This window comes from Vanellus vanellus (assembly GCF_965231255.1).
Source record: "Vanellus vanellus genome assembly, chromosome: 2".
Classification (NCBI taxonomy): Eukaryota; Metazoa; Chordata; class Aves; order Charadriiformes; family Charadriidae; genus Vanellus; species Vanellus vanellus.
This window is the reverse complement of record NC_138906.1, coordinates 112,561,427-112,575,401: the sequence shown is the minus strand read 5'-3', so window position 1 is coordinate 112,575,401 and position 13,975 is coordinate 112,561,427. Positions and strand designations below refer to the sequence as shown.

Genomic DNA, 13,975 nt, shown 5'->3' with positions numbered 1-13,975 from the left:
CAACACCCCGTATGCTTTCAGGTCAATTTATTTATCAATTTACAACTACATAAACTGTCCTAACAAAGTGGCATATGAGTCCTAACCCCAATACTATCCCTAATGAGCATGCAAGTGTTTTTACTAAGCTAAAGACGTTCTATTAGGTTATAAACAAGCTTAGTGTTTCTAACCTCATGATAGTTTTCACTTAATTCTCCCATCACAAAGGTACAGATTTAGAACTTCAGATAAATACAGTTCTGTACTACAACTGTTAAACTTTTGTGAAACAGTTACAAACAAGTTCAGGTTCAAATCTCACAAGGTTTCCCTTCTGCAAGGTACTTACAGCTGGGAGTTGTTTCTTATCACTCCAAGTTCTCTCTCTCTGAAGCAATGTGACATTTCTACCTTGCAAACTGTGACTCTGCACTCCCATTTCCTTTCAGCACTTCAAATACCAGAGCTTTTCAAATATCTCACCCTTCAGTCAAATAAGAACTTCTGATGAATTTTTGTTTTGATACTGCAAAACTTCTGAACACACTCTTTCCAATTCTAAACTCTAGATCCTTCCTTCCTCCACAAATTTTAACTTATTGTCGTGATTAAAGAAAAACTCTAGAAGCAGGGATTTTTCTTTTAAGAGACCCCTTTGTAGTAGTTTAATGACAGAATTAATTTCTGTCTTCATTGGCACATCCTGAGCCAATTCATAAAGACTGCCGAATCTACACATCTGCTTTGATTTTATAGTTTACAGAAATGGATAAATTGGGAAATTCTTCAGATTAAAATACAAATATTTTATCGTATTCCCATGAACACCCACAACCACTTCTGCAATGAATGTATTTTACAAGTGTGAAAGAGAGAGGTTTTGAAACTTAGTTGAAGTTATGCGGACCACAGTTTATTTAAAAACCATATAAACAAAATACAAAAGCATTTCAGAGCAGCTTGTCATATTGCGATCACATCATTGAATCCATAATATTATCAAAAGGTGGTACTACATAAGTCATAGTAGGTTTAAATGTTGCAGTAAGTACAAAAAGTACGTGGAAAATCTACTTGCCATTAAATTAATCAGTAGTTACAAATGTGCTGTAAAGGGAAGTCCATATATTACACTTATTTGTTTCAAGCACTTTTCATACTGATTATTCAGTTTCACAGATTCCTGTACAGCATGCTTTAGATCTTCTATCTCTTCAAAAAAATCCTAGAAAAACCCAAAAATATTCACCTTTAAGTTTCTTTCAAAGACGTTCTCAATAAGAGCTAGTCAGCATTTCAGTTGTTCCCAAGTTCAAAGACACTTCCTATATTTTTATTAATATATGGTTAAGCAACGCACACATCTATGGCAAGATACAGCATAAATAATAATTTAAAACTTTGCCCTGAACACACAATGCAAGCAGAATTCAAGATCTGTTACAGCCTGAAATACAGACTAACAATAGGTAAGATGAATTAAAACAAGAAAAAAATGTTGAATTATCAGAAGGCTACAAAATTACAGTCCAAAACAACAAGGGAATAACATCAAACTCATCTGTGCAAAAATACAGCTGCATATGCTGAATTCAGCCAGTAGCAGATAACACACCATTAACTCTGAAGATCTGAAAGTTGCAAGATTATAAAAAAAAGGGACAAGCAAGGAGAGACATGAGGAGAGTAGACTAAAGAGGATGATGTTAGCATTTGAAGAAGACAATACCAAAGAGTTTAAGATGGAAAAACGGATACCGTCTTTAGATCCAGAAAGATACAAAATATCTTTAGAGTTTAACTGCTTTGTAAATTGTTAGTATCCATTTAGAACTTCAAGTACAACCACATTTTGTTAATGAATGTCCTATTTCAGAATAGGATCCATTATTTATGTTAAGCTTGATTTTCATATTCCAAAGGGCAAGATTTACGATGCAATAAACTTGGCAGAGCCTAAAAAGGATAACGCTATCCAACAGGTTCAACTGGCTAAGATAAAAGCAATTTACAACAAAGAAGGGAATGAAAAAGAGCAATATGTAAGGCTACAAAGAACACCGAGACAGTCCAATAAGAAAGCCATAAAAACCAACTCCTGTTGAACTTATTTAATGTCAGCCTATGTGGTTTCACTTTTTCATATTAATCCTTTCATAATTACGCTATCCCAGAACATGTAACTTAGCAAGTAGTTCTAGCTATACCTAATTCAACTAGGAGATATATTCAGCTTCATAGAAATAAACTTCATTTATTAAAAATATCGATGGCCCATAGCTTAAATGGAACAATGTTTTGTTCAGCTCCTGCAACTCAAGTGTAGAGAACAATTTTGATCCTTTGCAAATGAAGTCGGAAGTTGTGGAGAAATACAAGGACAGCAAGCAGAGTGTAATCACCCAATTTCACCAACCTTGGAAAGTCCTGTCTACCAAAGTAACACTGTATCTACTTATAGCCAGCTATATTTGACATATTCTCCTGCCTATTCTTCAGACTTTTTTTTTTTTTTAAACAAATAGCTACATACATCTTAAATAATGCACAGTGACTTAAAACGACCTAAAAAAAGATCACTGATAAAAAGCTATAACCTCAAATTTATATATTTCTCTTCTGAAAGATGAAACTTTCAGCCACAAGTTGTCCCTAATTCCCAAACATGGGGACCTAGAACTCATCCTGGCTCAATGTTCTACAAGTTTCACATCTAATGAAGTACTATCACCATGTTTTACTGTTACCCCTGTAATGAAAGGTAGCATAATATTATTTAGCTTGTGAGAAAGCACTGCAAGATAAGAAAACAGATTCTCAAAAATAAAAAATAAAAAAAATCCAACACAAGACTCAAAGAATAAGAAAAAAACAATTCAAACAAGTTGTTTGTTGAAAATAAAATTAAATCAGTCCTCTATAGCTAAATGACAACTCTTCATCTTCTCACATAATTTCAAGAATTAAAAAATTTTCGTGCTTTCACTTTCTACGCTTATCAATCTATTGTAAAAACTTCAAAGCCATCCTCTCTGCCCTCCCTAACCTTAGAGTTCTGTCAGAGGCATAACTTCGATATGTTTAAGTTCAAGAGAAAGTAGCTCTCCTCTCACTAATACCATGAAGCAATAGAAGTGATCATTTAACTAAATATTTTTATTATCTCTGCAAATGTCTGTTAGAAGAAACTAAGACTGTTACCAGCAGTTACAGTTTTAATGTTATAATTACCTGAGGCAAACAATCTCTCATGAAGGAAACCAAATTGCTGAAACATTAAAAAAAAAACACAAAAAAAAATCCACAGCTGTTAAAAACAATAAATAAATAAAATTGCATTATTCTTCTTCCTTAGCCAAGCAGTACTGTAGGACATTAATGTTTCAAGGAGTCATTCATTTCCATTTCTGTCTCAGAATGCTATTAATTGATTTATTTTTTTTTTTAATGTATTTTGCTTGATAACAGCATATGTACAGCCTAAAGATAAGCTTCAGTTGAGGCAGAAAAGTTAAAGTTTTTCAAAAATCACCTATTCTTAAACTTGTCCTAAAATAAATTACCTTGTCTAATCCGGCTAATTCATTTTTTAGTGCTCTCCTTTCTGTAGACAACTTCTCATTTTCTTTCTTCAGCTTTTTAATCTCCTTCAACAATAGTTCTATATTCAAATAAAAAAATATAGACTTCAACCATTACAGTCAACCTCCCCCTCACATGAATCATATTACAGCTAAAGAGCTGCCTACGTTTTGTGATATTAGAAAATTATGGTTCAGCTTTTTAAAGTACATTTTTCATAAAGCGATTTATTCTTAAGAATCGGCCCAGCACACTCCCAGGTACTATGCAAGATAACAGGATTTGCCAACTGGATAATCTGAATCTGCCATATTCTTAGAATATTGAATTATTTTACTTTAAAAGCCCCAAAACATGCATCGCATGTCTTGATTGCCTTTTTCTGACTTAGAAGAGGTTCACATTAGCCCTTGCTGACAGCACACTTACTGAAAATTATGCCTACATTATATATCTCTGCAATCTCTTTTTTATGCTTTGAAGTGAAACAGGATTGCACCTTAACTTGTGGGTTTACGTATAAGGAAGAACATGCTTAAACCAGGACTGTCTAGGTTTGTCCCATATTTTAAGGCTAAAAACAGGTTCTTTTGTGTATACAGTATCTGAAAACCAAAGAATGAAGCAGCAAACATTATCACTAAGAGACCTGCATAGATACAGCTTACTGGAATAAAAAATAAAGAGTACTAAATACAGTCATGCACCCCCACCCATGATTACACCAACATACCAATTTCAGAAAAAGAGAAAAGCAGCAAACACTTATTTTTATCACAAACAAATTCAGGGCTGGATCCACAGATAGGACATTGATTACGAGATGCCGGTTTTATATAACAGGTTTTCAAAAATGAAAAACATTTTAGATACTGCTGGTTGAAGTAGAAGAAATAACCTGGAGTGTGTCTTTGGATCAGAAATTGCATGCATCCTCAGTGACAGGCATACTGGAAGGAACATCATCAGAATTAACCGTACCATTACCTAAATATTCACTGCAATGGCATTCCTTCTTTTTAGACAAGTTCCTGCGAGATGTTACTTCTCCCTCTGGGGTTTGACTTCTTTTTCCAGAAAACACACTAGTTTTCCAAGAAACCTTTTTACATTCCAATTGCTCAAGTCTTTGCCTCTGTTCTCGAAGATTATGCTCTAGCTCATGAATTTTAGTCTGTGAAGAAACTAAAGTTTTTTTAAAAATGCATAGAACAAACACAGTTCAACTGAATACAACTGGAAACATATCCTGAATGCAAAACTAGCTCTTTCAATTACTGACTTAAAACTACAGTCATCCAAAGTGTCTGAAAGGAGAAAAAAATAGAGCAAGTGAAGTTTTGCATACATCAAAAGTGTTTTTAAAAAAAAAAGTCTGTTACTGAGCACACGTTCGCAAGACAGTATAAATGTACATCAGTATAAATGTACATGCACAAAGATAATAAAGCTTTCCACACAATAAAGCATACTATTATGGCTGCAACTGCCAACTTCTAAGAAAAAGTATATATAATCCAAATCATAACGAATAGTAATTTACAAACAAATGAAGCACATGCCCCAGACTCCTAGGAGAAACCTAATTAGACTGGTAAGCTGTAATGCTTGATCAATGCCTAAAGAGACCATACCCACTTGAAGCTTCTTGAACCACTCCTGGCCATGCAACCCTACTTTTGCTCCAGTTATAATGCTAGTCTCTTTGCACAGCAAGGCAACAGATCTCGCTACCTGACAGAAGACTATTGCCTTCGTTTAGTTAGCTTACTGCTGGATTTCTGAAATAAACCAGCTCGTGACACATACAGAAAAGTATCAGGGCTGGTGCAAGAGAGGTTGGAAGGAGGGGCAGGTAGGCAAGTAAAGAAAAAAAGCAAGGAAAGGGGAGACAGCTTTCAGTTACAGATACTCCAGTGACAGTTCACTTTCAAAGGGAATTACAGACCACTTTCCATTATCTCAATGCCATGGGAAACAAAAATGAGTATAAAAAGAAAAACATGGTCTAATTTTACAAATGTAAGAATTACTTTTCAGTCACTCTAAAAGCTTGTTTGGCTATTTCATGCCATCTCCTGCAAATTCTACTTACAGTGAGATTTTTAATTGCTTCACTTTGCTCCTGGTTTCTTTTGATTTCTTTAACATAACGTTTTTGTAGCTCATTATACATCTGAAGTAGTCTAAAACAGAAGAAATGCATAAATTGCAATAAGATATGAAAACCAGCAAGATGTGCATACTTTATGATAAAAGCATTACAGACGCCCCATAGAGATCACTCAGACTGCAGCTGTAACTACAGACTTTTAACAGAAATATTTAAGATGGGCGTGAATGAAGTGCGACCAGCAACAGAGAAAAAGCAACAGAAAAAACAGCAAAGTGAGAGTTAAAGGAATGGTCTGTATTGATGGCAAAGAAACCCTTTCACTCAGCCAGACTGAGGACCCTGTTGTTTTTGCCCAACCCACATGGCCGCACTCTGATTAAACCTCAGTACAAATAACTTGTTGAGGGAAGACCTATAACCTAGCAACAAGAGGATAGCAACGAGTTTGCAGCATGTCACATATATCATTCCTCTCCCTGTTAGCACAACAGGAATAGCAAAAGACCACTCCTAAAAGATAGAATAAAGTTTGTCCAGAAACTAATTCCGTGCCACCAATCAAGAACCCATGATGAGGACTCATGAGGCAGTCCCCAGCTCTCCGTGTTGCACCCAAGCAACCCTGGCCAGATCACTTGGGGGGACACACCTCATTGCTTCCGAGTATGAGGGTGTGAGGATATGAGTGAATGGAATCTATGAGAAAATGAGTGTGAGTAGGTAAAAATCAATGTAAAATAAACAGATTTGCGGTATTAATATTACCACTCCCTTTGACATTATCTTACATCAAGTTCTGCTACACTAATTTCCGGCAGTATTTCATAGCATTCAGTCTACATACATCAGTCCCATAATGTAACAGATAAACATGAACAGACTTTTTTCCTATTTTATTAGAATTCGAGTAAGACCCAGCATTTATACTAAGTCATGACTGAGCACCACAAGCAAGATGAGCAATACTAGTACAGAACAGTTCTGTAAAATACCAATAGATGCTAGAAAAAAAGCTAGGTCAGGTTATCTACGTGCAACGTAATACAAAGCAGGGCCAACACTAGATTCAAAGAGTAACTCGGGCTTCTTCAACATAAGCATCTAATTAGGTACTCAATTCCAGCCCACAGCTAGACACCCAGCCTTCATGTAGTTGGCAAAACAATCTGGTAGACTATAAAGGTCTTTTTAAAAAAAAAAGTAAAAGAAAAAAACAGGCCTTCTACAGCCACCTAAAGGAAACACTAAAAACAGGGTGCCTGAATCAAGAGCAGTAAGCACTGACTCTGTCTTTTTAAGATCCACAGCCCACTTCTGCAGGTGGACAAAAAGCAGCCTTTGAAAGAATGCACCAGCCTATTTATTTTAACATTAAGTCATAGACCACAGTCTTATGTACCACGCCTAGTCATTAAAATGTTTCAATATACATTTTATTTAAAAAAAAAGTATCTTTTCTATCAAAAACACAGTTATAAGAGCATCATTCTAGCATTAATTGGCAAACTACAATAAGTAGTAGCTCACTTCTAAAATCAGACTGAAAAATAGAATCACTTATGTGGCTTATTTTGAAAACAGTACTAGCCTACAAATTTTATATATATATATATATATATATATATAATTGAACTATAAAAAATAAGCCAAGAAAGCTCCTACAAAATAGAAAATTAAATTACATAATTTTAGGTTAAAACTCTACAAAAAATATAGTGTGCTATCATGGAGCTTCCTTAGCTCATTCAATTTTTTCTTAGTGAAAGATTTAAGAAAGAAATCCATTTTGTTCTTTGTTTAGTGATATCTTCAAGATTGATCTAAGATTCGGTATTTCCTTTCAAAATGTAAATAAAATTACTTGCTGTTGTCTCAAATGTTGAAAGCAGCTTCCCTAACAGTTAACAGGAAGTCAGCTGACTTAACCATGAACAACATACTCTACCCCACAGAGAATGTTTAATTCCGTGAAGAATCAATTTCCAAGAACTCACCTTACACTGTCACTCTCTAGATTAAGATCCTTGCTGTATCCACCCTTACGCAATAAATGGGTTTCTGTTTGAACCTGAACACTTAAACGAAACAAACGCACCAGCTTAATAAAATTAGATTTCACAATTCTAATTGGATCAAACAAAGCAATTGAAAAAGGCTAAATTACTTTTTGGTTTGATTGACAATAGAGGTTTCCATGCAGGTACATAAAGGCACCAAATTTAAATTTGAATTATTTTGCAAACAGGTATTTACATCCTGGCAGGACAAACACTAATGTGCAATAGGTTTTCAGGTCTTAAGGTCCCAGTTTCCATGTCTTTTAAACAGTATTGATGCAATTTAACCATCTTACTACTGTTTGTGGGCAAAATACTCTAAACCTCTTTGCAGTTAGACAGAGACAACATGTTGGCTAAACAGGGGTATTACTTATTGATATTAAAATTGTTTGGGTTACTGCAACAATGAATTTTGTCCAGGTTTCTCCAGCCATCCTTTGCTCCTTTACATGTCTCCAGCGTTCTCCATCCCCACCATCCTGTTCACAGACAGCCCCTCAAAACGTGCAGAACAGAAAAACCCTAGTTAATCTGAAGAATAACAAGGTACAAGTCCCGAAATATTGCACTTCTTTTGATGCAAAAAGTAATGTTTGACAATTCTTACTCTCTGCTTGTGACATAGTCACGCATTAACTGCTGCAGATGCAGTTTTTCTTGGATCTGACCGAGATTCTTTTCTAGCTCCTTATTTTTTATATGTAGTTTTTTCACCTTCTTGACTAACTGTTCATTTTCATCACTGAGCTGAAAAGGAAAACAATTAAAAAAGAAAAACTGAGTATTAATTGAGCTGTTAACATTTCAGATTAAAATTCTCTCCCAAAAGTTTTACTATGTTTATCTTGAACTATTTAAATATATAAAGGAAAACAGCAGAAAAAGTAACCGGCTTCAAACTTTATGAAGAATTGACTAAAACACAGCTTCTTTAACATATATATTAAAGGCTTCTAATGTAACTTCATAATTAATTAGTGAATGATAAGGAAGACTGGTTTTGTATTTGAAAAAAAAAAATAAGCCACAAAGGGACAACATATACAAGCTTTCTGTTATACTTCTAAACTCTAAACATCAGCTCGGCAACTAAACTCATACTTATTTCTGTTTTAACTTCACCAAAGCCGAAAGACTAAACTACAGCTGCATTAGCAAAATTTCTTGCACGCACATTTGCTGAACGCCTGCCAGCCGTATGCAACAACGCCTATCACTTCACCTACGACCAAGATGCAACTAACTATATTGCCCTAACCTACGGGGTATTAAGTAAAACTGATGCTGTCGGCCGATACTCGGTCAACAGAAGGCAGACTAGCAACGAGAAACCGTAAGCTGCTGTAAGCGTGAGCTCTGCCCCCGAAGGTAAAGGCAAACACGGCGAAGGCGAGCGTCGCCGCGCCGAGTGCTCCTAGGCGCTCTTCCCAGGCCAGGCCAGGCCGGGCCGGGTTGTGTCGGGCCGGGCCCGGCGGGCCTTCCACGGGGCTCCCGAGAGCCGGGGCATGCCCCGGACGGGGGCCGCACTCACATGGAGGCACTTGTGGACGGAGGGCAGAGCCATGGCGGCAGAGGCTCCGGGAGAGGCCGGGGGCCGCTCCCACCCTTTCAAACGCGGGGGGGACCGCGCCGTAGAAAGCCCCCGCCTAGCTGCCTTACTCACTGCCTGTCAGCGCCGCTCGCCTCACGGCTCTCGGCCAGGCGCCTCGGCCCATCCGGATAGGCTCCGAACAGTGAACGTCATAGGCAAGCGACAGCGCCCCGTCAAGGGCCTTGGCTACCCCCCCACCCCACCCCACCCCCCCGGCCCGCGCCGTTGCCAGGGAAACGGCAGCAAAGCGGCGCGCCGGCCGCTCCACTCGGTGCCGGGGCCTGCTGCAGCGGGGCGGCAGCAGCTCCCCGCCGGGCAGGCCTCTTCCCTCCGCTCGGGATCGACACGGCCGGGGTGCGAGGTAGGCAGGGTCCAGCACGGCGGCGGCCTGAGCAGCGAGTGCCCCTGGCGGGTACTGCCACAGCGAGGAAGGGCCCGCGCCGGAGCGGCCCGGCGCGTTTGAGCTCCCCTGAGGCAGAGATCTCTCAGCTGGCCCGCACCCGACGGTGACAGCGGGACTCCTCATCGGGGGGGGGGGGAGGGGGGCTCCGGAATCAGTTTATTGTGGCCGTGAACCTCAGCCTCTGGAGCCAGCATAAAAACATCCAGTCTCAGCTTGTCTCTTTTAAATTGCTATTAGTTTTATTCGCAATTTTATTTTCTGCAGCTAACAGATAGTGCATGGCATTGAGAATACTGGCGATTACAGATCTGCATGGACACATCTGTACATCAACACCCACCAAGTTATGTATCTCTACAAAAGCGTGTTCTGCATCTCCCACCCGCATCACAATAGAAGCTGTTCAATAACATGCACCAAGGCAGGAGGTAACATCACGCCTGGTATTGCTGCTACCCAATGGGGGGGCATGGGGGGAGCATTGTATCCTTAGTGTTTGTGGTACTTGGTATTACTATGATTTGCTGGGTTTTGCCTTTGGGTTTTGATTTTTGCAGGTATTTTTGGCAGACCAGGCTGGAAGACATACAGGCAGGACAAAAGCGGCCCACTCTCATGATGGACTGAACCTTACAGGTAACATACCAACAGTAGGCACTCACCAGTCACAAGAAGATAACCCATCACAGCAAGACTGACCCAAAGCAGTTATTATTGCCTGCTGGTCTCAATAGTCTTTGTTATTAGCAGTTCAAAACCTTTCCTGTTTCTCTCTCATTCCCTAAGTCTCAAATCTAAGTATTATTTTGTTCTCTGCATCTCCTGTCTTTGTATAAAATGTTGCCGCTCTTGTTACTTATGGCCCATTGCATGTTGCCATCTTTTTTTGCCGGGTGCCGCCTGCACCTCCATGTTAACACTGTAGCCCACCTGATTGCAGAGTCTGGCCAAAAGCAACCTGGCCAGCAGGTCAACGGAGGTGATTCTGCCCCTCTGCTCCACTCTGATAAGACCCCACCTGAAGTACTGCATCCAGCTCTGGAGCCCTCAGCACAGAAAAAACATGGACCTGTTGGAGTCAGTCCAGAGGAGGGCCACAAAGATGATCTGAAGGCTGGAGCACCTCTCCTACGAAGACAGGCTGAGACAGTTGGGGTTGGTCAGCCTGGAGAAGGGAAGGCTCCAAGGAGACCTTGTTGCAGCTTTTCAATACTTAAAGGAGGCCTACAGGAAAGATGAGGACAAACTTTTTAGCAGGGCCTGTTGCGATAAGACAAGGAGTAATGGCTTTAAACTAAAAGAGGGAAGATTTAGACTACATCTAAGGAAGAAATTTTTTACAATGAGGCTGGTGAGACACTGGCACAGGTTGCCCAGAGAGGTGGTCGAAGTGCCATCCCTGGAAACATTCAAGTTCAGGTTGGACAAGGCTCTGAGCAACCTGGTCTAGTTGAAGATGTCCCTGCTCATTGCAGGGGAGGTTGGACTAGATGACCTTTAAAGGTCCTTTCCAACCCAAACTATTCTATGTTTCTGATTTTTGCAAGGAACCATTCATGCCTGGGAAGAGAAGGAGGAGATGACAGCAGCTCACTACTGCCTGCTGTGGGCCTACAACTTACCTAACACGCAGTACAAGACACTCGGGTCACGTTAGGCTGCAAGTGGGAACTGTAAGTGTCATCACATTAAGGGAGGTGGTGCACACCTCTAGCTCCAGGGCACAACCCCAGCATCTCTCCTCCTCCACCATCAACCTGCATCAGCCTGTCACCAATCTGTCCAACTCCTTGAACTTCACACAAAGGTCACAGTGCGAGGCAAAAGCCACTGTGCTGAGCTGAATACACACAAGATCCAAGCTGTGAGGCTGTTACCAATCTGAGAGTGCGTGGGAGGGAATGACATGTCCATGCTTTTACCTGCTACCAGAAATCCTCTCTGTCTGTGAAGATTCCTGCATTGGTTCCATAATTGCAGAAGCAGCCACACAACACTGCTAATTCTTGAGGTCCGTGACAAGTCACCTTGTCTCTAAATAGCCCGGCAACAAAATTGCTACTTTAATCAGCAACTAACATTGAATAAATTAACAAACTGACAGTTCATAGTATGAAAATCAGGAAGTCACTTTTTGATAAAAGTACAGCTGGTTGTTACTGGCTACAGCAGCAGTAAAAAAAATAAAATTGGAAGTATAACACCAGTCAGAAAAAGGGAAATCCCATTTTCAGATGGAGTAGCAATATCCTGACGTGCAATTACTCAGTTCTATTCTGTTTCACTGAGCACAATCAAGAACTCAGGTGAGGTCCTGAGGAGTCTAGCAAACAGGAATAAAAATTACATGAGGAAGAAAATACAGCATATCAGGAAGGGTTGAAATGACTATGTTTGTTTAGTCCAGAAAACAGAGGTTGCTGAGAATCATTTTAACTGACTTTGTCTTTCTCTTTGGTTATTGTAAAGGATGGTAATAACTGTTTCCCATGTCCTCTAGAGAAGGACAAGCATAAATACAGTTACTTTCCAATGGAGATTATTTCAGTTGGATGACAGGGAAAATTTTCTTAAGTGTCAAAGAAGAAAAATACACATAGTTCTCCTTCACTAGAGGTTTTAACAAATGGATCAGGGAAACAATCAATCAGGCATGACTTTGGATACAGGTATATCTAATATGCACAGCATACTGGAATGCAGCAAGTAGACAAAAAGATCATCTTAAAGCCCATTTTAGGCCAACATTTCAATGATTCTACATTATTAATTTAGAAGAGAACATGCTCTGATATAATAGTAATTCTAATATTTTGCAAAATTTTGTGAAATTACTACTTCGGAAATAATTTTTCAAGTGGCAAAGGGAAGCTGTAATATAAGACAGTGTGGTGGAGAAAGATCAGCCCAGTGGAATCCAGCATACCCTACACACCAGTATCTCACTTTAGACAGTATGAGCAGGATAACAATTTTTTCCTCAACATTGGGAATGTCAGGAGTAGTCATAATTGCTTAATACCCTACAAGGCAAGGCCACTTGAATATCAAGGAACAGTATTTTATAAAGAATGTGCAAGGCTTGCTAGGACTTACATTCCTAGGTACCCGGGTGTTTGATTTTGATTTGGTTTTTTGTTTGTTTTTTTTTTTTTTTAAATACTATGGGTGGAGCAGTAAAACAAAAAGAGGAGGAAGCACAGATGGATTAATTCAGGGTTCCTGTAGAAACTAGAGCGGGCATGGAAGGAGCGGCACTGGGCAGCACTCAGAGAACAACCTGGACAGGTCAGAAGCAGCAAAGAAAACAAGCCCACAGTATGTCTTGGGTCATTCTCAGATGTGAAATCTACAGACCACGTTACCACAGCTCTTCTACAAACACAACAACTAGTTCTGGGCACACTGCCACTCTCCTGCTTATCCAGGACTTGACAATGATGCAGCAGCTCTGCACAGTTTCTAAGACCCAAATATTTTCAGAACTTAAAAATCGTTACCAGTAGAACATCTTCTCTATTGTACAGGCTGGAAAACGACACACAGAAAACTCGGGAGATGAGCCAACAGAGCTAAAGGGGAACCAAGAATTCCAATTTCTGACCTAGAAACTGAGCCACACAGTCTCCCTCTGTCCTGCTTTTCCATGGCTGGCACGGGAATTGAAGATAGATGGAGGAAGCAGGCAACAGCCAGGTTTCTCAACTATGCAGCTAGACTTGCAAAGAGTTTGTGTAAGATTCAGATTTTATCAAACAAGTGCTGATCCAACTGACACAAAAAAAAATCCCTACTTGTATCTTCAAACTCTTGGAAAAAGCTTCAGCTGAAGCTCTTGTAGCTTTTATCATGCAAATTATGATCAAACATTTTCAAAAGTGGTCATTGATTTTGAGTGGCTCCACTTCAAAATGAGCATTTGTTCTTCCAAATTAAAGAAAGATACTCAATAGATCTGTCAAAATGGCCCAAGGCTGGGTAACACTGAACATCAAATTCTGAAGCATCCAAATATCAAAAGATGTTAGCCTGCATGTATAAACAAACACAGTTTATACAAATTATAAAAGACTTCTGTGTACTTGATTAGTACATTTTCCAGAGATACTAACAATACATGATTTTTTAAATACTTCTCTGTGGCAGTAAATGTATGAAATGCCACTAAGATATTTATTTTCCACTGTAAATAATTACAGCAGAAGCACTTCCCTACACTATTATTCAGTTGATTTGTTGAA

General features: G+C 39.3%; 1 protein-coding gene and 1 long non-coding RNA gene across 2 annotated transcripts; one reads left to right on the top strand and one right to left on the bottom strand.

Moving 5' to 3' along the window:
• Nucleotides 1-873: 873 nt before the first annotated feature.
• Nucleotides 874-8,209, bottom strand: LOC309686505 (uncharacterized protein; the record flags this gene model as incomplete). The annotated part of the gene is made up of 6 exons (XM_082499213.1): nucleotides 874-1,207; nucleotides 3,546-3,643; nucleotides 4,552-4,738; nucleotides 5,660-5,750; nucleotides 7,675-7,803; nucleotides 8,190-8,209. The coding sequence occupies 6 exons, from the start codon at nucleotides 8,207-8,209 to the stop codon at nucleotides 1,079-1,081; spliced, it is 654 nt and encodes a 217-aa protein (XP_082355339.1). The 3' UTR covers nucleotides 874-1,078.
• Nucleotides 8,210-10,000: 1,791 nt separating this feature from the next.
• Nucleotides 10,001-13,289, top strand: LOC309668602. Its single transcript, XR_014268855.1, has 3 exons — nucleotides 10,001-10,162; nucleotides 10,292-10,370; nucleotides 13,262-13,289. It is a non-coding gene; the product is annotated as an uncharacterized lncRNA (long non-coding RNA).
• Nucleotides 13,290-13,975: the final 686 nt, after the last annotated feature.